Raw genomic sequence first — 25,221 nt, forward strand, 5'->3', positions numbered from 1 at the left:
CGGCCGAGGGCGCGAGGTCGGCGGTCGCGGGGCGCCAACGAGGGGCGTGGGACTCAGGAAGGGCGCGTGCGCGGCCATAGGCCCCGGGGGAGGCCAGGCCAGGGGTCCGGTGGTCCGAGTATCCAGCCTGGAAGATGCACAAGAGGAAGGGACCCCCGGGACCCCCGGGCCGAGGAGCCGCCACCGCCCGCCAGGTGAGTCTGTACCCCACGGCCCAGCCCAGGGGACCCTTCCCACCCTTGTCACACATTCAAGGGAGGGCCCCACCCCCAGGGGAGCCAGATCTCCACCCCAGGTGAGCCGCGGTCCCCGCCCCCCTGGTTAGGTTCGACCCCCAAAGTGCGGCCTATTGGCCCCGGCTCCCCAGCTCCTGGCGCCCCTCCCAGGGCTCAGGGCCACCTGTTGCCGCAGCAGCTCCAGTCCGGGAGGGGAAGGCCTCGGACCTGGGGTAAGAAAGACAGTTATGGGTCTCCTGGCCTGAACACTCGTGGAACCCTCGCATCAGCCTGGCCAGGTAAGACTCTTTTATTCCCATTGTACACATGAGGACACTGAGACCCAGAGAGGTGAAGGCACCTGCCCGAGGTCATAGGGATTAAATGCTTGGCCAGAGCTAAGCACAAATCCAGAGCTGCTGCCATGAGCCCATAGAACTGTGGTTGGGCCCCTTCTCCCTCCCTCATTGCCTTTGCCCCAGGCACTGGGAGAGTTTGATTTTTCTCAGCTTTGATGGAAGGAGCTCAGGTCATAACTTAGTGCCCAGGTATAACAGTCTGAGTGACTTGAAGTTCCCTCCTGGCTTCTACACGTTGGACACTTGCCTTCACCACTCTAAGCCTCAGTTTCCTCATCTGTAAAATGGAGTCCCTAAGAGTCCTTATGTCACAGGATAGTTGCGAAAATTCATTGAGATAGTTTATGGAAAGTGCTAGAACATAGCACTCAATAAGTGTCGTCATCATCATTATTACTATTAGATGAAGACATATATGATTGCCAATATTTGGCCATTTTTGATCCAAAGAAAGGGGGGTAATTTTGTGTACTTCAACCTGATATTATCACATTATGGTTGGTCATTAACCAGGATAGGATAGGAAGACAGGTATGTTACACAGCAAAGCCCCCAATTCCAACTTCTACGTTGTCTGGGCTTCTATTTGCTCTTGACGCCTCCAGCCTTCCTTCATGGCTCGCTCTGCCAAAGATGCTGGAAAGGAAAAACCAAGGTGTGCAGAGTGGCTTTGCTGTGGGGCAAGGTGTGGGGCCTTCTTTCCCCACTGACGTTGGCTAGCAGCACATCATGGGTGTGGGCTCAGAGCTGGCAGTTGAGTCTCTCCAGCTGCCCTTTGCCCCATGTTGATCTGTGCCAGAGGGCCTGCCCACCTTGGGACATGTGTTGTGTTCTGGGCCTGTTCCGGCCTCCTGGCACTCCCCAGGGAAATGGCTTTCCCCAGCTCTGGGTTCCCTTCCTTCCAAGGGGACTCCAGGTCCATCATGGCTGCCTCTAGCTAGCTGGGGTGCATCCCAAGGTCTGACTGAACCCCCATTGTTCCCACAGCTGGGCCTGCTAGTTGACCTCTCCCCAGATGGCCTGATGATCCCTGAGGACGGAGTTAACGATCAGGAACTGGAGGCTGAGTTCTTGGCTTTGGTGGGGGGCCGGCCCCAAGCCCTGGAGAAGCTTAAAGGCAAAGGTGAGACTCTCAACACACCTCTGAACATTTTCTGAGCTCCCGCTGTGGGCGGGGCTTGGAGCTGGGCGCTGGGGCGATGGTGAAATGGAGACAGAGAAGGTGCCTGCCCTTCTGACATCCACAGTCTGGGTAAGAGTTAAGCAATCAACTCTGGACCGAGAATGAGGATTCGAATCCCACCTTTGCAACTTACTGGCTGTGTGACTTGATGAATTCCAGCACCTGTGTGGGCCTCCGTTTCCCTGTTTGTAAAATGGGAATAATGACCACACTTACATCACAGGAGTTAATCTTGTAGTGTTCATCAGGCATTTCACACAGGACGTGGCACGTCCTCCAACCCACTGTTCTGTGATCGGGGCTGGGATGGGGAAGGCACAGAGCAATGGGGGAGACCTGTGAGCTGGACTGGATTCCCGGAGGAGGCACCTGCAGTGGGGAGGGCCAGGTGAAGAGTGGGGGACTGCTTCTGGGGGGGTGGGTCACAGCACACGCAGAGGCCCTGGAGGAGATGGCAGGGGCCAGGGGACTCTGCAGTGGTCAGGTGGGGCTGGAGCTCGGGGCAGACGGAGCCTTTACACTTTCTAGCTAACGCAGATGATACTCGTTATTCACGGATTCTGAATTTGTGATTTCACCTACTGGCTTAAATTTATTTGTAACCCCCAAATCAGTGCTTGTAGTACTTTTGCAGTCATTCACAGACGTGCACAGAGCTGCAAAAAGCTTGAGTCACCCGATGTGCACGTTCCCAGCTGAGGCGACACTCCGCCTTCTTGTCTCAGCGCATAAATAAGTGTCCTTTCCTTGGTCTGTTTAATGCCACATTTTTCTCATTTTTGTGCTTTTTGTTGGTGATTTTGTGAATCCACATAGCCCCCAAGCGTAGTGCTGTTGGCCTCGAGTTCAATGTTAATGAATCAACAGTATATATTAAATAAGGTGTTTTTAAATAGAAACACACATAAGACAAGGTTATGTATTGACTGGTTGACAGAAATGTGCCCAGAGGCTCACGGGAACCTAATGCTGTATTTCCTCCAGGGACAATGGTTCAGTATTCGCTCATTCCATGTTTGCGGCAACTTTATAGCACATGGATACCGCGGATAACGAGAATAACATGAACAACAAAATGCTGACAGTATGCTGTTCTAAGAGCTTCATTTACCCTTAGTCCCCACAAGCTACCTATGAGGGAGAGACTATTGTTGTCCCCATCCAACAGATGTGAAGACTAAGGCCCAGAGAGGTGAAGTGACTTGCCCAAGTTCCCACAGTGAGAAAGTTGCAGATCTGGGGTTCCAACTCAGGCGGGATAAGGAAGAGATGAGAGCAGGGAGATTGGCGGGGAGGGGGATCATGCCTGGCTGGCCCGAGGGCAGTGGGGTGCCATGAAGGGCCAGGAGGGGGACATGCTGCCCCACCGCCTGCGACCCTATTTTTCGGGGCCGTGGGTGACCAGGACGGGAGGCTGCGGACTCTTGAAGGATCCCGGTCCAGCTGGGGCCTCCCCCTGCCTCTAGGTCCCCTGCCCATGGAGGCCATTGAGAAGATGGCCAGCTTGTGCATGAGAGACCCGGACAAGGAGGAGGAGGAGGGGACGGACGAGGAGGATGTGGAGGCTGATGATGACCTGCTGGTGAGCACCCAGGATGGGGCAGAGCACCTCCCTTCCGTTGCTGCCCCGTCTGGCAGGCCCTCACGACTGGCCCCCGGCTGTGTGTCCCTGCAGGCGGAACTGAATGAGGTCCTTGGGGAGGAACAGAAGGCTTTGGAGTCCCACCCTCCTGTGGCCCAGGTATACGTCCGAAGACACTGGTCCCTGCAGCCCAGGGTTCAAGGCCTTCCTCTTCCCCTCTCAGCCATGGGACCTCACGCAGGTGGCGGGACCCCACTGAGCCCCAGTTCTCTGCCCTGGGGAATGGGAGGATGATTTCTGCCCCTTCGGGGTTAGGGTAGCAACATGCCTGGTATACAGTAGGTACTCAACCGAGCAAGATGTCAGGGCGGGCCCGGGTGGGGTCACTGCCCAGACTGTGTGCTCGGCCCCTCCCGCAGCCAAAGGCCACAACCCCCAGCCCAGGGTTGGAGACCACCTTGCAGGAGAGGCTGGCCCTCTACCAGACAGCGATTGAAAGCGCCAGGCAAGCCGGAGATGGTGCCAAGATGCGGCGCTACGACCGGGGGCTTAAGGTGAGCGGGCAGATGGGAGGGTTCTGGGGCCTCACCACCCAGCTCCAGGCCCCTCCCAAACCCACATTCACATCTTCTCCCAGACACTTGAAAACCTGCTGGCCTCTGTCCAGAAGGGGAAAGCCATCGATGAAGGGGACATCCCGCCGCCTGTGGCTGTGGGGAAGGGCCCAGTGGCTACGCCCAGCCACACCCCAGCACCCAGTCAGCCGGTCCCTACGAACCCACCGGCCCCAGATTCCCAGGTCATCGTGGAGGGTCCTCCTTCAACTGCCCCAGCCTCAACGCTGGTCTCCGCTAAGCCCCAGCTGCCCTCAGGTAGGCCAAGGACAGGACTGGGCTGACGTGGGATGGGCCGGGTGTTTATTCAGTGGTAGGGCCCTCTGCGGGGTTGCAGGCCCGGCACTGATTGTTAGATATTTTTAACACCCTTCCCTCCCTGGAGCCTACCTTCCAGGGGGGACATGAGCTCACAGAGAGGTTTTGTGTGTGTGGTGGCAGTAAAATATATTTAACAACACATTTGCTATTTAACCATGTTTCAATGTGCAATTGAGAGGCATTTGGCTTATTCACAATATTGCTCAGTCAGCACCTCTGTTTCCAAAACTTTTTCCTCACCCCAAACGGAAACTCTGTCTCCATTAAATGCTAACTCCCCATTCTCTCTCTCCCAGCCCCTAGTAACCTCCATTCTACTTTCTGTCCCTATGGGTTTGCCGCTGTAGACATTTCACATAAGTGGAATCGTCCGTCCACTCTTTGCCCTCCTGTGTCTGGCTTCCGTCACTTAGCATAATGTTGCAGTGTGTGTGTCAGAACTCCATTCCTTTCTATGGCAGAGTAACATTCCCACACATAGGGTTTTGGGGGGTTTTTTTGTTTGATTTTAACAGGAACACAACATTATTAGTCACTGTAATTTTAATCATGACCTCTTTATTTTTTTTCACATTGACAGTGTTCAGAACCTCAAGACCTTTTAGGTTTTTTTTTAAATTTTTGTATTGGAGTATAGTTGATTTACAATGTTGTGTTAGTTTCTGCTGTACAGCAAAGTGAGTCAGTTATGCATGTTAATATATCCACTCTCTTTTAGATTATTTTCCCATATAGATCATTACAGAGTATTGAGTAGAGTTCTCTGTGCTTTACAGGACGTTCTTATTGGTTATTTGTTTTATATATAATAGTGTGTATATGTCAGTCCCAGTCTCCTAGTTTATCCCTCCCCCCTCCCCCGCCTTACCCCCTGGTAACCATAAGTTTGTTTTCTACATCTGTGACTCAATTTCTGTTTCATAAATAGGTTCATTTGTACTCTTTTTTTAGATTCCACATATAACTGATATCATATGATATTTGTCCTTCTCTGACTTACTTCACTCAGTATGACAATCTCTAGGTCCGTCCGTGTCGCTGCAAATGGCAGTATTTTGTCCTTTTTTATGGCTGAGTAATATTCCATTGTATATATGTACCACATCTTCTTTTTTCTTTTTTTTAGTTAACTAATTAATTTATTTATTTATTTATTTATTTTTGGCTACGTTGGGTCTTTGTTGCTGCGAGCAGGCTTTCTCTAGTTGTGGCGAGCAGGGGCTACTCTTTGTTGCAGTGCACGTGTTTCTCATTGCCATAGCTTCTCATGTTGTGGAGCGTGGGCTCTAGGCGCGTGGGCTTCAGTAGTTGTGGCACGTGGGCTCAGTAGTTGTGGCTCGTGGGCTCTAGAGCGCAGGCTCAGTAGTTGTAGTGCACAGGCTTAGTTGCTCCACGGCATGTGGGATCCTCCCAGACCAGGGCTCGAACCCGTGTCTCTTGCATTGGCAGGCGGATTCTTAAGCACTTCGCCACCAGGGAAGTCCCTGTACCACACCTTCTTTATCCGTTCCGCTGTTGATGGACATTTAGGTTGCTTCCATGTCCTGGCTGTGGTAAATAGTGCTGCAATGAACGTTGGGGGTGCATGTATCCTTTTTTTCTTTTTAATATCTTTATTGGAGTGTAATTGCTTTACAATGTTTTGTTAGTTTCTGCTGTATAATAAAGTGAATCAGCTATATGTATACATACATCCCCATATCCCCTCCCTCTTGCGTCTCCCTCCCACCCTCCCTATCCCACCCCTCTAGGTGGTCACAAAGCACCGAGCTGATCTCCCTGTGCTATGTGGCTGCTTCCCACCAGCTATCTGTTTTACATTTGGTAGTGTATATATGTCCATGCCACTCTCTCACTTCGTCCCAGCTTACCCTTCCCCCTCCCCATGTCCTCAACTCCATTCTCTACATCTGTGTCTTTATTCTTGTCCTGCCCCTAGGTTCTTCAGAACCATTTTTTTAGGTTCCGTGTTGGCATACGGTATTTGTTTTTCTCTTCCTGACTTACTTCACCCTGTAGCATGTATCCTTTCAAATTATGGTTTTCTCCAGATGTATGCCCAGGAGTGGGATTGCTGGATCATATGGCAGCTCTATTTTTAGTTTTTTAAGGAATCTCCATATTGTTCTCCATAGTGGCTGTACCAATTTACATTCCCACCAGCAGTGAAGGAGGGTTCCCTTTTCTCCACACCCTCTCCAGCATTTATTGTTTGTAGATTTTTTGATTCCCACACATAGGGTTTTGAGTGAATAATTCCCAAGCCCTCAGCTTGTCTGTCTTTCCTGTAAAACTCACCTGCTGGAGGACGCACCTCCCAAGAAGTTTCTTTCCCCCAACCTCCCTTCTCCCCCTTTAGGAAAGGAACATGGGGATCTGCCCCAGGGGCAAACGCTGCCCTGGTGAGAACCAAAGAGATACTTGAAACACTGGCCTGGGGTTCAGAAAGTGAACCCCTGGTCTCTAAATCTTTCCGCAGCCAGGCTGGTTTCTAAGCTTTTGTTTTTGGCAAAGTTCAAGGACGACTATCAGAAATCATCATCTGAGCTTCTCAGCTGAAATCATCAACAATTTTTCATAATGGAGTATTTGGTATGTAGCTGGGCAGGGGCTCTGAGAATCACGTGACATCACAATAATAAGACTGTCTCTTTCCGTCTATTTGTTGATGTGAAGCAGGTTTCTCTACATATTAAAAACAAAAAAGGAAAGTAGGAAAAGAATAAACAAGGAAACAGGAGATAAATGTTAGGAGGTGGATCCAGCCACCGCCGTGTCAGCAAGAGCTGCCTTGCCAATAAAATTTTACTCTTAGTATATAAAATTATTTGTCAAAAAAGCTCAATATATTTAGGCTTTGCTCAATTTCGTGCTGATAATAATTGTAACAGTAATTCTATCCTGGAAGAAAAATTCTTTAACACAGAGACTTGCGATGGCAGTAAACAAAGCCAATCAGATGTCAAGGTGTTGGGGAGAGGGGTAGATAAATTAGGAGTTTGGGATTAACAGATACACACTACTATATATAAAATAGAAAATAGGTAAACAACAAAGACCTACTGTATAGCACAGGGAACTGTACTCAGTATCTTGTAATAACCTATAATGGAAAAGAATCTGAAAAAGAATAAATAAATAAATATATATATATAAATAACTGAATCAGTTTGCTGTGCACCTAAAACTAACACAACGTAGTAAATTAATTATACCTCAATTTAAAAAGAACGTTAAGGTGTTTTAGACACCTCTTCAGACAAGTCCTCCAAAACTAAAGCAGTGGGTCCAGTTGTCAGTCTGAAAAAGTACAATGCATGCTGTTTTTCAGGTGTTTCTAGTATTTCTGGACACTGGGTGGTGTATCTATTGTATTTTTTTTTATATACTGACAATTGTACCTATTGCTTTCAATTTAGGGATACTTCCCCTAAAAACTGAGCATATTGTTTGAAACTGTAACTAACATACTGTTTAATAAGCCATTTAATCCTGTTTCCCAACTTTGCTGATACAGTGCATAGATGTACATTTAAATGTACAATGGGGTTGTCAAAAAAAGCCTTTCAAGTACCCACATATGTCATGTTAGGATACAGTTCTGCGGGAGATGTGGATGTAAATAAGGGAAGATCTGAAATTCCCGAGTGCTAAATGTGAACCCTGGCATATATTTAAATAGTAAATGTTGGTATATAGTCAAAAGAAGATCTGAAATTCCTGATTGCTAAATGTGAACCCTGACATATATTTAAATAGTAAATGTTGGTTTGCGTTGTTTCAACCCACTCACCTTGCAGTAATTTGTTACAGCAGCAACAGGAGACTAATAAAATAGCAAAAAATAATTTTTACCTTTTTCTATATATTTTTCCCCAGTCAGTTTTAACTTTGCTATTTTTTATATAAGAAATTAAAAATTTTTACCGAGCCAAAAAAAAAAAAAAAAAAAAAGTAAATGTTGGTATATAGTCAAAAGAATTGAAAGCAAGGACATGGAGAGGTATTTGTACACTTGTGTTCTTAGCAGTATTATCCACAATAGTCAAAAGGTAGAAGAATCACAGTGTCTATTGACAGATACAGGCACACCTCGTTTTTTCTAGTTTTTGCTTTATTGCGATTCACAGATATTGCGGTTTTTTACAAAATGAAGGTTGGTGGCAACCGCGCTTTTAGCTAGTCTATTGGCGCCATTTTTCCAACAGCATTTACTCACTTTGTGTCTCTCTGTCACATGTTGGCAATTCTCACAGTATTTCAAACTTTTTCATTATTATTATATTTGTTATGGGGATCTGTGATCAGTGATCTTTGATGTTACTGCTACAGTTTGCTAAAGGCTCCGTTGGTAGTTAGCATTTTTTAACAATAAAATATTTTTATACTAAAGTATGTACGTTGGTTTTTTAGACATAATTCTATTGTACACTTAATAGACTACGGTATAGTGTAGTAACTTTTATATGCACTGGGACACCAAAAAAAATTCAGTGACTCACTTTATTGCGGTATTTGCTTTATTGTGGTGGTCCGGAACCAAACTCGAAATATCTCAGAGGTATGCTTGTAAATAGATAAACAAGTGTGGTCCATTCATGCAATGGAATAGTATTCACCCTTAAAAAAAAAAAAAAAAAGGACATTCTGACACCTGCTACAACATGGATGAACCTTGAGGACATTATGCTGAGTGAAATAAGCCAGTCACAGAAGGACAAATACTGTATGATTCCACTTATAGGAGGTCCCTAAAGGAGTCAAATTCGTAGAGACAGAAAGTAGAATGGTGGGTGCCAGGGGAGAGGGGAGAGGGGATAGGGAGTTAGTGTTTATAGGGACAGAGTTTCAGTTGGGGAAGATGAAAGAGTTCTGGAGATGGACGGTGGTGAATGTTGCACAACAATGTGAACGTACTTAATGCCACTGAACTGTACACTTAAAAAGGGTTAAGATGGTAAATTTTATGTTATGTGTATTTTACCACAATTTGAAAAAATAAAAAGGGAATATTGGTGAGTTTCAAATCACCGTAGTAGTTAGGATACGTTTGATTTAAAAGAGTGGTGTGATGGTTTTCTTTATCGAATGTCAATATTTGGAGACACTGGGAATGACAACCCTTGCTACTTTTTCAACTTAAAATGAAAAGTTTTCGATGTCAACTTAAAAATGTGTAAGGCTACATAAAATTTTCCAGAATTCTCTTGGGGGCAAAACAGCAATGGCTCCAGAGACTGACAATCGTGCGGTTGAGTCCCCACCATGCCATCTTCAGGCTGTGTGACCTTGGGGAGGCAGTATCCCCTCTCTGAGCCTTAATTCTCAAATCTATAAGGTGGGCCTAAGAGCAGTCTTTGTTGTGAGAATTAAGTAGAAATGGTTTGCGTGCTGTTCCCCCTCCCAGGTCCCTGCAGCCCTGGCCCCCTGGCCCAGTTGCAGAGCCGCCAGCGCGAGTACAAGCTGGCCGCCCTCCGCGCCAAGCAGCAGGGAGATACCGCCACTGCCGCAAGACACTTCCGCGTGGCCAAGGTATGCCCAGACTGACGGACAGGGTCGGAGGGAGAGGACAGGATGCTCCTGACATTGCGTGATGGCAAAGAACAGGGGCTCTGGAGTCAGACAGATTTGAATCCTGGTCACTCCGTAGCTGTAGTTTGCTGCAACTCTTGAAGGCTCAGTTTACCCTCTCTGTGAAATGGGCATAAGTGTCTGGAAGAGGCTTGAGCAAGTTGCTGCAAAGGAAGGCACAGAGCGAGGAGTCCTCTGTTGCGGGCAGAGCATAGAGACTCCCCTCAGGGTCCTGGCCCCCAGCTGCAGCCTCTTCCCCTGATCTTCCTTTTCCCAGAGCTTTGACGCTGTCTTGGAGGCCCTGAGCCGGGGCGAGCCTGTGGACCTGTCACGCCTGCCCCCTCCACCTGGTGAGGACCCCACCCTGCCCACCCTCCAGGACCGCTGGAGGCCTCCACGAAGTTCTTTCTAATGCTGCCGCCCCTGTTGGTCAGGCCCAGGGACCCCACCCTCAGGCCATGCCAGCCTGGTGGGGGAAAGGGCGGCCACAAGCAAGCCCCCCACTGGACTGGACCTCTCTGCCCCCAGACCAGCTGCCCCCAGACCCACCATCACTGCCACCACAGCCTCCAACTCCTGCCGTCGTGCCCTCCATGCCAGGTAGGCTTCTGGGACCCTGTGGGGTGAGCTAGCCAGAGCAAGACAGTCTCCCCGCCCCTAGACTCTTAACTCTACCCCCTGGTCTGGCCCAGAGGTTCCTGCACCCCCAAGGACTCTCCTGGAGGCGCTGGAGCAGCGGATGGAGCGGTACTGTGTGGCCGCGGCTCAGGCGAAGACCAAGGGGGACCAGCGGAAGGCTCGCATGCACGAGCGCATTGTTAAGGTGCGTGGAGACCAAGTGGGCGAGTCGGCAGCCCCTGGAAACCTTGCCCAGGAAGCCCTAACACCTGCGTTCCCTGCAGCAATACCAAGATGCCATCCGAGCCCACAAGGCTGGCCGAGCCGTGGATGTGGCTGAGCTGCCTGTGCCCCCGGGTAGGCCCCGCCCCCGGCCCCTACCCCTCCAACCTCTGAGCCTTTGCAGGTGCTATTCCTTCCGACTCTGCAGTCTCAGGGAGCCGATGGCTTGCACATTCAGAAATTCTGCAAGCTTGTTAGACAATTGGTAGCTTAAAATCAGTCACAATGGGAGAGTTTATACCACGGAAATTGGCAAACACTAAAAATCAGGAGGTTTTACTTGGAGAGCCTGTTCACCAGCCCACCACTGCCTGCTGCCTCCATTTCTTCTTTGTTTGACTCAACTCCTTCCTAGTCACCAGCTCTCAGTTTTACAGGTACCTGCTCAGCCTCCCATCAGCCCCCCAGTGGGTAGGAGGCGTCCTCTGGGATCTCAGAGCTGCCTGTGTGTCCCCCATGAGAGCAATTATGTGTCTGCACCTTGGTCCCGTGGGAGTCCCTCCAGGCCCAAGACTACCTCTTATGCCCAGCACACTACCTCACACAGGGCTTGCTTGTTGGAGTCTGGTCAAGACCCAGCCGGGGTCAGGCAAGAGGAAGGGCAGGAGGGAGGTTGGGATGGTCTGGCATCTCCACCCAACCAGCAGCATCTCCTTTCTTACATGCAAAGTAGATTCAACGGCCTGAGGCTCCTTATCGGGGGAGGAACCTGAGTCTCCGCCATTATGGTGTGGGCCTCTCCCTCCTGATCGGGTCCCAACTGGCCGCCCAGGCTTTCCCCCGATCCAGGGCCTGGAGGCCACCGAGCCCACCCAGCAGAGCCTGGTGGGAGTCCTAGAGACTGCCATGAAGCTGGCCAACCAGGATGAAGGCCCCGAGGACGAAGAGGATGAGGAGCCTAAGAAGGTGTGAGGGGCCGGGGCCTTGGGGTGAGGCAAGGGAGTGGCAGCAAAGCCAAGCCCAAGCAGCCCTGGCCTCGAGCCAGAAAGAACCGGCCACACATCCGGCCCTGCCGCTTCCTGGCTGTGTGGCCGTGGGCAAGTCATTTTGCTCTCCGACCCTCGACCCTCGGGCTCCTCCTCTGTAAACTGAGCACAGTAATAGTCCCTACCTCCCAGGGCTGTTGCAAAGATTCAGTGTGAACAAGATCACGTGTTGTGTTCAGTGCTGAGGAAACAGAAACTAAGACGGTCAGTGTTGTCAGTGTCGGGCCCTGACCCTGTGGGGAGTGGACTCATCACAGGTGCTGGGAAAGCTCTGACTTCCTCTCTATCCCTCAGCAGCGCAACAGCCCTGCAGCCCCCACAGCCCAGCCCAAAGCCCCACCTTCAAAGGCACCCCCGTCAGGATCTGCCCCAGCAGCCAAAGCAGCTCCCAAAGGCACATCCACCAGAGGTAGGTACACCTGCCCCACCTGGGCTGCCTATTGCCTGGCCATGGGTTGGGCAGCACCCTCAGACGCCCCTGTGCCCACAGCCCAGCAGCAGCTGGCCTTCCTGGAGGGCCGCAGGAAGCAGCTCCTACAGGCGGCGCTGCGAGCCAAGCAGAAGAATGACATGGAGGGCGCCAAGATGCACCTGCGCCAGGCCAAGGGGCTGGAGCCCATGCTGGAGGCCTCACGCAACGGGCTGCCTGTGGACATCGCCAAGGTGAACCCTCTAGGCGGGCTGGACCTTCCCAAGCACTCACCCTTCAGGCTCATGCCACGTAGCAGCCATGTGACTTGGAGTGTATTAGTCAGCGTCCAGGTTAAGCTGCTGAAACAAATAGGCCTCCCCAGGACAGTGGCTGAAACCAGACAGACATTTATGTTTCTTGCATGTAACATTCAGGGCATTCTGGTCTCTAAAAGACAAAGCCCTTCAGGGCCCAGGTTCTTTTATCTTGTTGCTCTGCCACGCCCTAGGTCTTGTCCACATGGTCAAAGTGGTTTGATGCCTTGTCTGCATCCAGGCTATGAGAAGTTACATGGAGTTGCCATCACTTCTGCTTGCCTCCCATTGTCCAGAACTGAGTCACATGGCCACACCTAGCTGCAGCGGAGACTGGGACATGTAGTCTCTTGCTGTGTGCCCAGGCAGGACTCCATTACTAGGGAAGAGGGGGTGGGGATCAGACTTGGGGGAAAATGGATAGCAGATTCTGCCATTTGGGGCAGGACCATCCACTTCTCTTTGAGCATTACTTTTCTCCTTGGGAAAGAAGAAAGAACAGGGACAGGGGATGAAGCCATAGTCAGGGAAGGCCTCTTTAAGGAGGGGTGACGTTTCGGCAGAGCCCTGGGTGGACCTGCTCCGTGCTGACCCGCAGACCCTACCTCATGAGCCTCGTCCTCCCCAGGTGCCGCCCGCCCCTGTCAACAAGGACGACTTCGCCCTGGTCCAGCGGCCCGGCCCAGGTCTGTCTCAGGAGTCTGTCCGGCGCTACGGTGAACTCACCAAGCTCATAAGGCAGCAGCACGAGGTGATAGGGGGATTCCCTGCCCAAGTCGCTACAAGGGCACGGCCCCCCCCCAACCCTCCCCTCACTTTCTTCTGCTCCCCCAGATGTGCCTGAACCACTCCAACCAGTTCACCCACCTGGGCAACATCGCTGAAACCAGCAAGTAAGAAGCCCCACCCCCCATCCCCACCAGACATCTGCACCCCCAGCCTGCCCCTGGGACCCGGGACCTGAGCAGGGCCCTCTTGCCGGCAGATTTGAGAAGCTGGCGGACGACTGCAAGCGGAGCATGGAGACCCTGAAGCAGGCCTTTGCCCGGGGTCTCCCCACGCCCACTGCTCGCTTTGAGCAGAGAACCTTCAGCGTCATCAAGTAAGGCCCCTGAGACGAGACGCCCCCCGCCAGCCCTTTGGAGAGGGGTTTGTGCTCCCCGGAAGCCAGCAGAGGACTTGCCCCTGGAGTAGAGTTCGGGGAGCTGGGGGGAGCGCAGTGCGCGCAGGGGTCCTGAGGCAGACGTGACGCGCGAGCGAAGGACGGCACTGGGGTGTTGACAGTGACACATGTGGAAATGGGGATGATCTAGTGACTGCAGACATGTGCCTGGGCCCAAAGGCCCGGGCAAGCCCGTGGGATGGTGATCTTGGTCCTGCTCCTGTTAAGTCTTCTTACAGGAGACTCCCAGGGAGCCGGGATCGTTTTTTCCCACTTACCGATGAGATTAGGTGCAGCCACTGGGATAACCCAAGATCCCCATCTAGGATAACCCACACCCCTTACCCCGGCTCCCCTACATCTGCATAGCCTGGCTCTCTTTCACTTCATCTCCTCCCACCGTCCCCACGTCACTCACCTCCTGCCACAAAGACCTCTTTTTGGTCAATCAGACACACCAGCCGTGTTCCCACTCAGGACCTTTGCACTAGCTGTTTCCTCTGCGCAGACTCTCTTAGGCAGGTTACCACGTAGCGGCCTCTTCTCGACGTTCAGAGTCACCTGTGATGTTACCTCCCGTGAGAGGCCCTCCCTGGTCACTCTGTCTAAAGCAGCCCCTCCTGAGCACACTCCACTCTCTCCCCTGTTTTAATTCTCTGCAGAGTTGTTGTTGTTTTGTTTGCTTATTTATATATTCATGGGTCATCTGTCCACTCAGCTAGCCCCGGCTCCATGAGCAAAGGCGTGGGGTCTGCCTCGTTTACTTCTGTATCCCCAGCAGTGAAGACACTGGCTGGCATGTAGTAGATGCTCAAGAAATACTGTCAAAGAAAGAGAAGGTCCCACAGCAGCTAGGGCCACTGGCTGGTGCAGAGTAAGTCCCAAATAAATATGTGCAGAGTGGAGAAAGGACTCAGAAGGTAGCCAGTGGTGGACCTGGCTAGAGAATTCTAGTCTGTCTGGTCCTAAAACTCAAGCCTAGGAGCTGAGACACCCCTAAGAGACTGGGGGGAGGGCAGAGAAGGCGGGCAGGCTGTGGCACTGAGGTGCCTCTGTCTCTTGCCCGCCCTCCTGGAAGGATCTTCCCTGACCTCAGCAGCAACGACATGCTCCTGTTCATCGTGAAGGGCATCAACTTGCCCACACCCCCAGGTGAGGGGGCGTCAGGCAGGGGTGGGGCCGTGGGGTCCACCCCTCTGCCCAGCTCTGACCCTCATTTGCCCACAGGGCTGTCCCCCGGTGACCTGGATGTCTTTGTTCGGTTCGACTTCCCTTATCCCAATGTGGTATGTGGGGAGCTGAGGAGGGACGGGCTCAAGCCCCATCAGGCCCGGGAGTGAGTCTGGCAGGGGTTCAAGGGCAGGCCTCAGCCCCTGAGCTTTTTCGCCTCCTGTCCGGTCACAGGAAGAAGCTCAGAAAGACAAGACCAGTGTGATCAAGAACACAGACTCCCCTGGTGAGCCTTGGCGGGAGGCAGCCCTCCTCAGAAAGCCCACGAGACCGTAGCCTGACCCCTCCCTCCTCCCTCCTCCCTCCCTCCTTCCCTGGGCAGAGTTCAAGGAGCAGTTCAAACTCTGCATCAACCGCGGCCACCGTGGCTTCCGAAGGGCCATCCAGACCAAAGGCATCAAGTTCGAAGTGGTCCACAAGGGGTGAGCTGGGGCCGCAGGTGCTGCATGGGCTCTAGAGGAGGGGGAGCTTCCCTGGGCCAACCATCGTGTCCCCTCTCACACACACAGGGGGCTGTTCAAGACCGACCGGGTCCTGGGCACAGCCCAGCTGAAGCTGGACGCCTTGGAGACAGCATGCGAGGTCCGGGAGATCCTTGAGGTGAGAGGTGGACATTCGTCTGAACGCTCCGGTATGGCCGTGCCGCTCATGAACATCACCCAGGTGCTGCCTGCCCTGAGCCCCCAAGGGTCCCCTCTGCTGACCCAGCCCCTCCCCGGGAGCCCCAGACCTCCCTGCTACCCAGCCCTAAATACCCTCAGCACCCTGCTCCGTTAGGAGCCGCTGGTGTGTCAGCCGTTCCCATGGACTCGTATTGTGGAAGTTGCTTTGGTCTCCCTGAGCCCAGCCCTGAGCCTCCAGCCGCTGCCTGCTTCCTAACAGGCTCCCCTCACTCCCACCCAGGTCCTGGATGGTCGCAGGCCCACAGGGGGGCGGCTGGAGGTGATGGTCCGGATTCGGGAGCCACTGACGGCCCAGCAGTTGGAGACGACAACTGAGAGGTGGCTGGTCATCGACCCCGTGCCAGCAGCCGCGCCCACAGTGAGACCCCTGCCCATCGGCAGCCCCAGGGAAGGAGGGAGGCTTGGTTCAAGGGGGCCAAGGCTCACCAGACTGGTTCTGTCCTCTGAAGCAGGTTGCTGGGCCCAAAGGGAAGGCCCCTCCCGTGCCTGCTCCTGTGAGGGAACCAGGGAACAGGTAGGTGGCTGGGCCCGGCTGTGCTGGAGAGAACCCCCTTCTTCTTACCTCAGCCTGTCCTGGACAACTTCCCATCAGGCACAGATTGGAGCATGTCTCTCCCCTGCTTCAAGACCTTTCCTGGCTTCCCTCCTCCTGGAGCATCTAGTTTAAACTCCTCAGCTTGATCTTTAAGACCTTTTGTGATCTCCGTCAATATGTCCAGCCTTCTCTCTCCCCACTTCCTCCTGTTGGTTCATGGATACACTTAGTTTTCACTGACCTCTGGGCTTCTCTGTGTTACAATGTCCTGAGCACCCCTATCCCCACACTATCTCCTTGCTCCTCTGCCCAACTCTGCCTCCTTTGAGTCCCAACCTGGCTCTCACCTCCTCCAGGAAGCCCTCCCTGACACCTGGCACCACAGTTGCCTGGGTGTACAACCATTGTCCGTATTAGGTTGTGGACTCAGCAACACAGGGGTGGGCCTGGCTTGTCTCCCACTGTTCCCCAGTGCCCAGTGTGTCTGTTGAATTAATGGGGTCGTGGATGGTAGATCCCTGCAGCCCCTCACTCCTCCCCAACCCCATAGATCAGCCCGGCCCCTGCATAGTCTCAGCGTACTGGCCTTCGACCAAGAGCGTCTGGAGCGGAAGGTGGGTACCCATCCTGCAAGGCTCAGTGGGGCAGGATTGGGGGTCTGCAGGCCCGGGCAGGGCCCTCACAACTCCCTCTGCACCCACGCAGATCCTGGCCTTCAGGCAGGCACGGCGGCCAGTGCCCCCCGAGGTGGCCCAGCAGTACCAGGACATCATACAGCGCAGCCAGTGGCAGAGGGCACAGCTGGAGCAGGGGGGCCCCGGCATCCGGCGGGGTAGGATCTCAGGGATGAGTGTGTGGGGGAGGGGCGAGGCAGGGGGCCCCATCATGACCCCCTCCCTCCCTCAGAGTACATGGCCCACTTGGAGCGGCAACTGCAGTTCTACACAGAGGCCGCCCGGCGCCTGGGCAATGATGGCAGCAGGGTGAGCCGCAGGCGGGCCGGGCGGGCGGGCATCGGGGGACCGGGGGGCCAGGGCTGCCAGGGGCTGCCCACTGACCACCTGTTGGCCTCCCAGGAGGCTGCCAAGGAGGCACTGTATAGACGGAACCTGGTCGAGAGTGAGGTGAGAGGCTTGGGTATTGGGGACGGGGTGGGCAGCTGTGGCCATGTCCCCAACCCTGACCCCGGTGGCCTCTCCCCTCAGCTGCAGCGGCTCCGCAGGTGAGGGGCCGAAGGGGCGGGCGGCCCCTGGAGAGCCGGGAGCGGGCCCAAGGCCCCGGCGCTGGGAGGAGCTAACACGGCCACAGCCTCAGACCAGACAAGCAGACAATCAGTGGACAAATCGGCTCTGGACGGACACGTTCCCCCGGCTGGGCCCACCTGGCCCGACCGGAGCCTCCCTGGCAGGGGACGTTGGGGGCGGTGTCCGCCAGCCTGTGTGTGCCCCTCACCTAGGCCTGGCCGGGTGGGCCCCAGAGAGTCCGTTTGCACAGCCCAGGGGTGTGCGGCCACTTGCCTGCCTCCGAGGTGGGAGGGCGGCTAGGACCAAACCTCAAGGGCCCCTGCAAGCACTTTAGTTCCAGCCCCTCCCCAGCCTTAACCCTGACGCCCACCCACACCCCAAAGAAGCCACTGAGGCCAGCCAGAGCCCAGCTGGCTCCCCAGAGGGTTGCCCTGGCCCAGCTGGGCCCCCAGGGCTGACACACGGAATAAACAGCCAGGGCCATACCTGGCTCACTCTGTCCTGCCTTTGTTTCTTGCTCTTGCCCTCAGTGCCTGGGCTGGGTCTCCTTCACAGCTCCCCTGGGGGCTGATGGAGGGGTGCCTGCGAGAGGAGCAGGCTGGCAGGGGCTGTGCCGTGAAGGATGTGTGCTACGCGCACACTTGCTGCAAGGACGTGTGTGAAGGCCTGTGCACGTGTCATGAGCGTCTGTGGCCCACCTGAGGGCATCTGCGAGTGTCTCTTCAGCTGGTGGCCTTGGGCGTATCTGGGTTTACACGTGTGGTCAGGTCATACGTGGTGGTGCTTGGTGACCCGTGTGTGTCTCAGGGCCTTGACAGCCAGCCCTGCCGCTCACTGGCCACAGGACCTGGGCCAAATTGCCTGACCCACTTAGCATCCCAGAGCTTCAGCTTCCTCTGCTGAATGCAGGGAAGATGAGAGCCCCTCCCACAAGCTGAAGGACACCCGGTTGGTGGTGAACACTGGAAAGGGCTAGGTTTTTTGTTGTTGCTGTTGGCCGTACTGTGTGGCATGTGGGATCTTAGTTCCCCATCCAGGGATCGAACCTGCGCCCCCTGCAGTGGAAGCGCGGAGTCTGAACCACTGGACGGCGAGGGAGGTCCCGGGCTAGGCTTTATTGTTGCCGTGTCCATCTGCACGGGCGGTGGGGGAGTGTCCAGCAGGGTCGGAGCTGCCTGCACACCCAGTGTGCGAGCTGCATGCTTCAGTCTCTCCCTGGGCTCCCTGTGTGTCGAGGTGGCACCCCTGTCCCAGCATCCTGGCCAGCCTGGGTTAGGCGGGCCCAGCTCTCCAGGCCTGGGAGAGCCAGCTCGAGGCCCCAGGTTGGGTGCTGTCTCCTTAGTCCACAGCCCAGCAGAGCCCCAGGTGTCTGGGCTGCTCTACTGGGCCCCTCCAGGCTCAGGGGCCCTCTGCCCGTGGCCGACGTGGGGCTGTGGGCGGCAGCTGGACCAGGACTGGCTCAGGGTTACCCGTTGTGTCCACCACGCGAAGGTGCGGGAGGCCCAGGAAGGCCTCGGGCGCTATGCTGGTCACGTGAAGCCTGTTGGCCCTGGACCGAGAGGTGGGCGTGAGGGCGGGTTTGAGGGGAGGTGCACCCCCAGGCCTGTTCACGTCCCCCACAGCCCTCCCTTGTCCACCTGGAGCCACCTGGCCCTGCCACCCTCGGGGCACCTGAGGAAGAGGGCGCGTAGGCGGGGCGTGCTGAGGAAGGCTTCGGGGCCCACGTGGCTGATGCAGTTGCCCTGCAGGTGCAGCTCCTCAAGGGCCTCAGGCAGGTCAGGGGGCACGAAGGACAGCTCGTTGTGACTGAGGTCCAGCACCTGGGCAGGCGGGCAGAGATGGCGCCGTGGCGGCCCCAGGCCCTGGGCCACCCCATTTAGCCAAGCCCCAAACTGCTCTCCTCCCGGGCCCCCTTCCACGCCCAGCCCGGTCCTTCTGCCCGCCCCCCTCAGCTACTTCGTGGCTGCCAAATCCTGCCCTCAACAGAGGTAAACTGAGTCCCCTCTGGGGCAGGCCCTGTTCTAGCAGGCAGGGTCCCTGCCTGCTGTGGGAAACGTTGATTCAGTTAATCCCTCACAAAGATGGTACTTCCTTTACCTCCTCATGCCCTTCTAACAATTGTCTGCTTGTGATTGTTGCTGACTGCTTTCTCCCTAACTAGGATGTTTGTGCCAGGGGCCGGGAGCTGTGTCCTTCTGTGCCCAGTGGCATCTCCAGGACCTAGAATAGCGCCTGGCACCCACAGATGCCCTAAATTCCGTGGCATCAACAGCGCTCAGAAGGAGCTAGAGGCTGGGGAGGTGGAGGGGTGGTCGTGGAGGACCAGGTGGCAGGGACAGCACAGGCAGCGGCCTGGAGGCTGGATCTGTCTTATCCACCCCGGGGCTGGCCTGCAGTGGGAGCTCTCTTTCTGGCATCTCAGGGCCTTGCAGGGGCGTTGCTGGGCAGGCAGGCCGGTGAGTGGAGGGGCCGTGGGGACACCTGCGGGCGTTCATTGTGGCCAAGCAGCCCACCCCTGACCTGGAGGGCCTGCAGCTCATGCCAGGTGCCAGGCCCGATGTCACCCACACGCAGCCGGTTATGCGCCAGGCAGAGCTCCTGAAGCTGGTGCAGGCCGGCCAGCGGCTCAGGCTCGAGGGCCCGCAGCTGGTTTCGCTGCAGCCGCAGGGTGTGCAGGCTGGCGGGCAGGCCAGAGGGCAGCAGGGTCAGCTGGTTGCCGGCCAGATCGAGGCTGCGCAGGGCCCGCAGCCGGTGGAAGGCCCGGCGGTGCACGCGGGCGCTGGCCAGGCGGTTATAGGCCAGGTTGAGCTCAGCCAGGCTGGGCGTGGCGGCCAGATCGTGGGCACCCAGCGTGGTTACGCGGTTGTGGGGCAGCACCAGGGCCCGCAGGCGGCGGGGCAGCGCCTGGGGCACGCGGTCCAGCCCGTTGCCGTAGAGGTGCAGCGTGTGCAGGCCCCGCAGCGGCCGCAGTGCCCCGGCCGGCAGCCCTGCCGCCCCCAGCTGGTTGTGCTGCAGCAGCAGGTAGCGCAGCCCCCGCAGGCCGCGCAGCCGGGCAGCCTCCACCCGGCGGATGCGGTTGCGGCCCAGGTGCAGCACGGCCAGGGTGCGCGGCAGGCCGGCGGGCACCGCGGCCAGCTGGTTGTGGGACAGGTCCAGGTACTCGAGGCAGTGCAGCTTGCTGGCAGGAGAGAGAGGGTCGGCGTCGGGCTGGGCACCCAGAGTCGGGGGCCGGGTAGATCTTGGTTGGGGGGGGGGGTGTTGAGGACTGGTCCTGAGAGACGTAAGCTGGAGATTGCAACTTGGGGGTGATGAGTTGAGAGATCTGGGTAGGAGGTAAACCTGGGGGTGATCAGGGCAGATTCCAGCCTGAGGGTTAGATGTAGGGGTGACCAGGACAGAGTTCTGGGTCTGAGATGTTCACGTGGCAGCTGTGCCGTTGGGTAGTAGGACCGAGGCACAGGGTGGCTGGAGACGAGGATGCCGCCAGGTGCCTGGCTGAGCCTGGCCCATCGTAGGCGCTCACCAAGTGAGGCCTCGAGTTAGGAGTCATACAGGGGTGGGGGATGGAGGCCCGGGGCCCCCAGAGGCTGAATCCTCAGCCCCTACTGCCGGCACGAGGCTGCACCCCCGAACCCCCTGTCCCCAGGCCCCACCTGAACGTGGTGGCATCCAGGCCTCTGTCCGTCAGCTGGTTGTACTGAAGGTAGAGCTCACGGAGGTGGGTCTGGCGACTCAGGGCTCCTCGGGGCACCTTGGAGATGAGGTTGTTCTGGGAAGGGAGGAGGGCGTGAGACTGAGGTCCAGGACAGAGGGCAGTGGGGAGCCACAGAGGGCTCTTGAGTAAGGGACGAGGAGCTCGCTTGAGCAAGGCTGCCCACGGAGAGCTTGTGAGCGACCAGTGCCAGTGGAAGGGACTCAAAGACATTTCTGACTACTGGGATAACAAGGAGGTGGAGGGGTCCCCCAGGAGAGAGGTGCAGGGAGCCCAGGGAGGTGGGGACATGGGGATGGTGAGGTGAAGGAGGGGCACCTGCAGGTGGAGCCGCTCCAGCGAGGACGGCAGGCTGGGCGGCACATAGCTGAGCCGGTTGCTGGAGAGACTGAGGGTGACAACTGCCTGGGAGCCGTGGAAGGCGTCGGGGGGCAGGCCCGCGTTGCTCAGCTGGTTGTTGTGGAGGTACACGGACCTGAGGGGAGCCAGGCTCCGGCCACCAGCCCCGCCCTGGCCTCCCCACCGCCCCGCACCCCAGCTCAGGGCCACCTTCAGTGTGAGAGTGTGTGCGTGTGTGTGTGTGTGTGTGTGTGAGCGTGCGTGCTCTCTGCTTCAGTCTTGAGTTCTCCAAACAGAGCATCCAGGGCCCTGTCTCCCCACCAGACCCCCCCAGGGTGGGGAGTGACCCCAGGCATATCTGAGACCCTTGGGGCCTGGGCCGGGCCAGGGGCTACCTGAGCGCTGGCTTCTCCCCAAAGGTGAGCGGGAAGATCTCCGTCACTTCGTTAGCAGCCAGATCCGCGACACGGAGGGAGCGGGGTAGAAACTGGGGGGCCTCAGAGAGCTGCGGGAGCAGAACTGCACTGGTCCTGGTGGCCCCCCTCCTGCACCCCACCCCTCGCTGTCCCATCTACACTTTGTGCTACATGACCCCAGCCCGGCTGCACCCCTGTGTGTGTGTGTGTGTGTGTGTGTGTGTGAGGGGGGCTCACCTTGTTGTGGGCCACGTAGATGTGCTGCAGCTGCGTGAGGGACTCGAAGGCCTCGTCAGGCAGGCCTATGAATGAGGTGGGCGGTGAGGGGACCCCTGGTGTGGGGTGGGGGCAGGGCGGAGTCTGTGCTCCCATCCAGCCAGGGACTGGCAGAGGTTCCTCCAGGCCCCGCCCCCCACGTCCTCAAAAGCCACAGCCCCTGCCCCCCATCCCCTGAGTTTCCATCCTGCTCAGCAAAGGGCAGTGCTGGGAACTGCCGCAGACCTGCCCACAGACCGAGCTGGGGAGGGAGGGAGAGGGCAGCGGGGACCGTGGTGGGGAGGGGCCGCCTCCCCGTTGTCCCCCTCACCCTCGGAGGAGATGCGGTTGTTGTGGAGATTGAGGGTCCGCAAGCCGCTAAGGCGCGACAGCTCGTTGTAGGGGAGCTCCTGGAGCTGGTTGTTCTGTGGGGCAGGGAAAGGGGCGCTCACACCCTGACCCCCGTGACCCTGGGCCCTGCTTCTAAGCTTCCCATCAGCCTGAGCAGTGAGCCCTGACACCCATCACCCTCTACTTGATCCCAAATGCCTTATTACCTCGGAACAACCCTGTAACCAAAAAGAGAGTGGCCCCCAGCGCCCCATGCACCCCTACAGTTGATCTCAAATGCCCCGCCACGCTGACCCCAAGCAACCCTGTAATCACCAGACGTTGACCTCCCCGACACCCCTAAACCCTCAGCCCCTCCCACTTCCAATATCTACGCCCCCACCTCCTCTCACCGGACACACAGAGCCTTGCACCCTCATCAAGGCCAACTCGCATCAGTGCCAAGACCCTCACGCCCAATGCCTCAGCCCTGCACATGGACCCCACACCCCATCACCCTCAACCCAACCACTGCCCAGGCTCCCCGCTTCCCCTGGGAGCTACCCTGCCCCCACCCCACCCCAGGCCCCACCTGCAGGGAGAGGTGTTGAACTGCCCTGGTGATGTTGTCCGGGAACACCCGAAGGTCCAGGCCGGCACAGTCCACTGTGTCAGCCCGGGGGCAGGAGCAGCGTGGGGGGCAGGCCCGGGGCGGGGGCTGCGAGCTCTCCCCCAGGTGGGGGAACGAGGCGTCCTCCATGCCGAGGGCGGGTGGGGGGCCGGGCAGCAGCAGGAGAAGCAGCAGTAGGCTCAGCCACTGGGAGTTGAGGGACGGCTCAGGGTGTCCCCAGGCTGGGCACCGGGTCACCATGGTGACAGGAGCATCCCCTCATGGAGGGGGTTGGGCAGGCAGGCCCCACCCTCAGACCCTCCCCTGCCCCAACTTACCATAGCCAGCCCCAGGTCTGCCGTCTCGCCGGAACTGCTGACCAGGGCTCCCTAATGGAAAGCAGGCGGTCACCTCCTGGAGGTTCTGCTGTGGCCGCCACCCCCCCCCCATCTCTTGGCACTGGCCACCCTCCCCCCCACCCCCGAGCCTGTTCTCCCAGGGGCTCAGGGGAGCTGGCCCACCCTTTCCGCGCCCTGCGGAAGGCGGACAGGCGCCGGATGGGGTGGTGAGGACAGGCCAGCATGTCCCCTCGGTCCCACCCGCCTCCCCCCAACCCTCCGCGCCCCCGCGCCCCCCCCCCCCCCCAGCTCTGCTTGCGTAACCTCGGCCAGCCTGGGCCGGGCCACAGGAGTGAGGAATGTTTGGGGGAAAGCTGAGATTTGCCCTGTCTGGTATTTGGGCCAACCGCAGGAGTAGGGGTGGGGGCAGAGGAGTGGAGGACGCTTCAGGGCACAGGAGGGTCCCCAAGGAACCGGGGCTGGCAACGATGGGTCAGGGCAAGCCTGGGCTCAGCCTGCCAATGCAGACACTGGTCTGGGGGCTCCCAGCCAGGTCTGCCATCTGGGCCCCTCCTCCCCCCTGCCAGCTGGCCTCACTGGCAGCCAGGCTCCCCCATCCCCAAATAGCCACAGCCGCCGCCCAAAAGGAAATTACACGTATTGAGGCGCCAGCCTGGTGGTTAAGGATGTGCGCTCAGTGGCAGCCTGCCTGGGCTTCAACCTGGGCTCTGCCACCTCTCCAGGCCTTGGTTTCCCGCTCTGCAAAGTGAGGGAATGGTTGCCTCGCCTCCCGGGAGTCGTGTAAGCATTAAATGAAATCATGCATAAGAAAGGGGTGAGACAGTGCCCAGCACATGCCAGGCCATCAACAGCAGAGCGGAAGTGTGTGCTGAGGGGTGAGGAAGCCCGTCTCTGCCCCAGGTCTGATCCCCCGAGACACGCCACTTACCCACGAGACTTCAGACAAGTCATTTTCCTGCCAAACCTCAGCTTTCCCACGCATAAAATGGAGCTGACAGAAGACCCCTCCTCAAAAGGCAGTCACAAGGCAAAGGCAGGTAGTGGGCAAAAAGTTCCAAGCACAGCATCTGCCCCACAAGTGCTCAGCTTGGGTCAGAGTGGCTGATGGGCTGCTCAAAGGGCGTGAAGGAGATTGGGGTCTCTCAGAAACAGATTGAGTTGAGGACTGAGTGCATTTGTCTGGGAGACAGCAGCTGTAGGGGAGCAGGGATGTGGCAGAGAGAAGGAAGGGAGCAGTCATGAATCGATGAGTTATCACTGGGGTAATCAACTTGCCTGGAACTTGCCAAATTTAGCTCTCAAAATCCTGCATCTGGGGAACCCTCAGTCCTGGTCACATTGGGATAGTTTGGTCACTTGTAATTAAGCAAATTCTCACTATAGGCAGCTGGGGCTCAGTCCCGCTGGGGAACCCTGGGGGATCAGAGTCATCTCACCCGAGGGGTGAGAGAGCTGGGGTATTGATCCTCCAACTCCCTCCATCAGTCACTGGTTGAGGGCTGCCCCCAAGGTATCTGAATTCCCTGGCAGTTTGGGTAGAGCAGACTCCATCCCTAAAGAGATATTACATGCCTGCTGGTGAGGCCGGAGGGGGGCATGGTAGGCCCCAGACAGCACCAACTACAGGGGGCTTGTTGGGGTGGGGGGGGTCAAGCCATGGGGTGATGGAAGTGAAGTATATCAGGTGGGCGGGAAGAAGGGACTAAGATGTGGAAGAATGATGGAGACAGAGGGTGTCTGTATTATTAATCCCTCTTCCACAGAGGAGGAAACTTGGACCCAAAAATGTAGTCATTTGACCACGTTTCCCAGGACTGTGTGGCCTCAGGAGAGGGGTCCCTCAGGGCTAGAAGACATGTCTTAGCTTCGACCAGAAGAGAACAACGGGC

General features: G+C 56.5%; 2 protein-coding genes across 5 annotated transcripts; one reads left to right on the plus strand and one right to left on the minus strand.

The window, feature by feature from the left end:
• On the plus strand, positions 1-17,810 carry CC2D1A (coiled-coil and C2 domain containing 1A). Of its 4 annotated transcripts, none has more exons than XM_082381562.1 (29): positions 1-194; positions 1,562-1,697; positions 3,224-3,339; positions 3,433-3,498; positions 3,759-3,893; positions 3,977-4,211; positions 9,682-9,806; positions 10,123-10,195; positions 10,374-10,445; positions 10,538-10,668; positions 10,748-10,820; positions 11,518-11,651; positions 12,026-12,140; positions 12,222-12,394; positions 13,086-13,208; positions 13,292-13,350; positions 13,443-13,559; positions 14,698-14,771; positions 14,847-14,905; positions 15,024-15,075; positions 15,172-15,271; positions 15,359-15,449; positions 15,753-15,890; positions 15,982-16,046; positions 16,618-16,681; positions 16,773-16,899; positions 16,974-17,050; positions 17,144-17,191; positions 17,273-17,810. In XM_082381562.1, exons 1-29 carry the CDS (start codon positions 135-137, stop codon positions 17,291-17,293), a joined length of 2,859 nt encoding a protein of 952 aa, XP_082237688.1. In that variant the 5' UTR covers positions 1-134; the 3' UTR covers positions 17,294-17,810. The 4 variants fall into 4 exon arrangements, with proteins under 4 accessions (XP_082237688.1, XP_082237690.1, XP_082237689.1 ...); XM_082381564.1 differs by having other exon boundaries at positions 15,985-16,046; XM_082381563.1 differs by having other exon boundaries at positions 12,029-12,140.
• A 129-nt stretch (positions 17,811-17,939) lies between these two features.
• PODNL1 (podocan like 1) lies at positions 17,940-23,314 on the minus strand (the record flags this gene model as incomplete). Its single annotated transcript, XM_082381572.1, is given in 10 exon segments — positions 17,940-18,860; positions 18,983-19,131; positions 19,832-20,489; positions 20,965-21,080; positions 21,342-21,498; positions 21,758-21,867; positions 22,016-22,080; positions 22,365-22,458; positions 22,956-23,254; positions 23,257-23,314. Coding segments are annotated over 10 exon segments (1,857 nt in total). The 3' UTR covers positions 17,940-18,709.
• Between the last annotated feature and the right edge of the window lie 1,907 nt (positions 23,315-25,221).

Source organism: Balaenoptera borealis (assembly GCF_965194805.1).
Source record: "Balaenoptera borealis genome assembly, chromosome: 2".
In the NCBI taxonomy this organism is placed as follows: Eukaryota; Metazoa; Chordata; class Mammalia; order Artiodactyla; family Balaenopteridae; genus Balaenoptera; species Balaenoptera borealis.

Bases quoted from the DNA above. Each gene is read 5' to 3' on its own strand.
- CC2D1A (XM_082381562.1), top strand. From the start codon at position 135: ATGCACAAGAGGAAGGGACCCCCGGGACCCCCGGGCCGAGGAGCCGCC. The intron at 195-1,561 runs GTGAGTCTGTAC...TTGTTCCCACAG, and splicing joins GAGCCGCCACCGCCCGCCAG to CTGGGCCTGCTAGTTGACCT. The intron at 16,047-16,617 runs GTAGGTGGCTGG...CCAACCCCATAG, and splicing joins GTGAGGGAACCAGGGAACAG to ATCAGCCCGGCCCCTGCATA.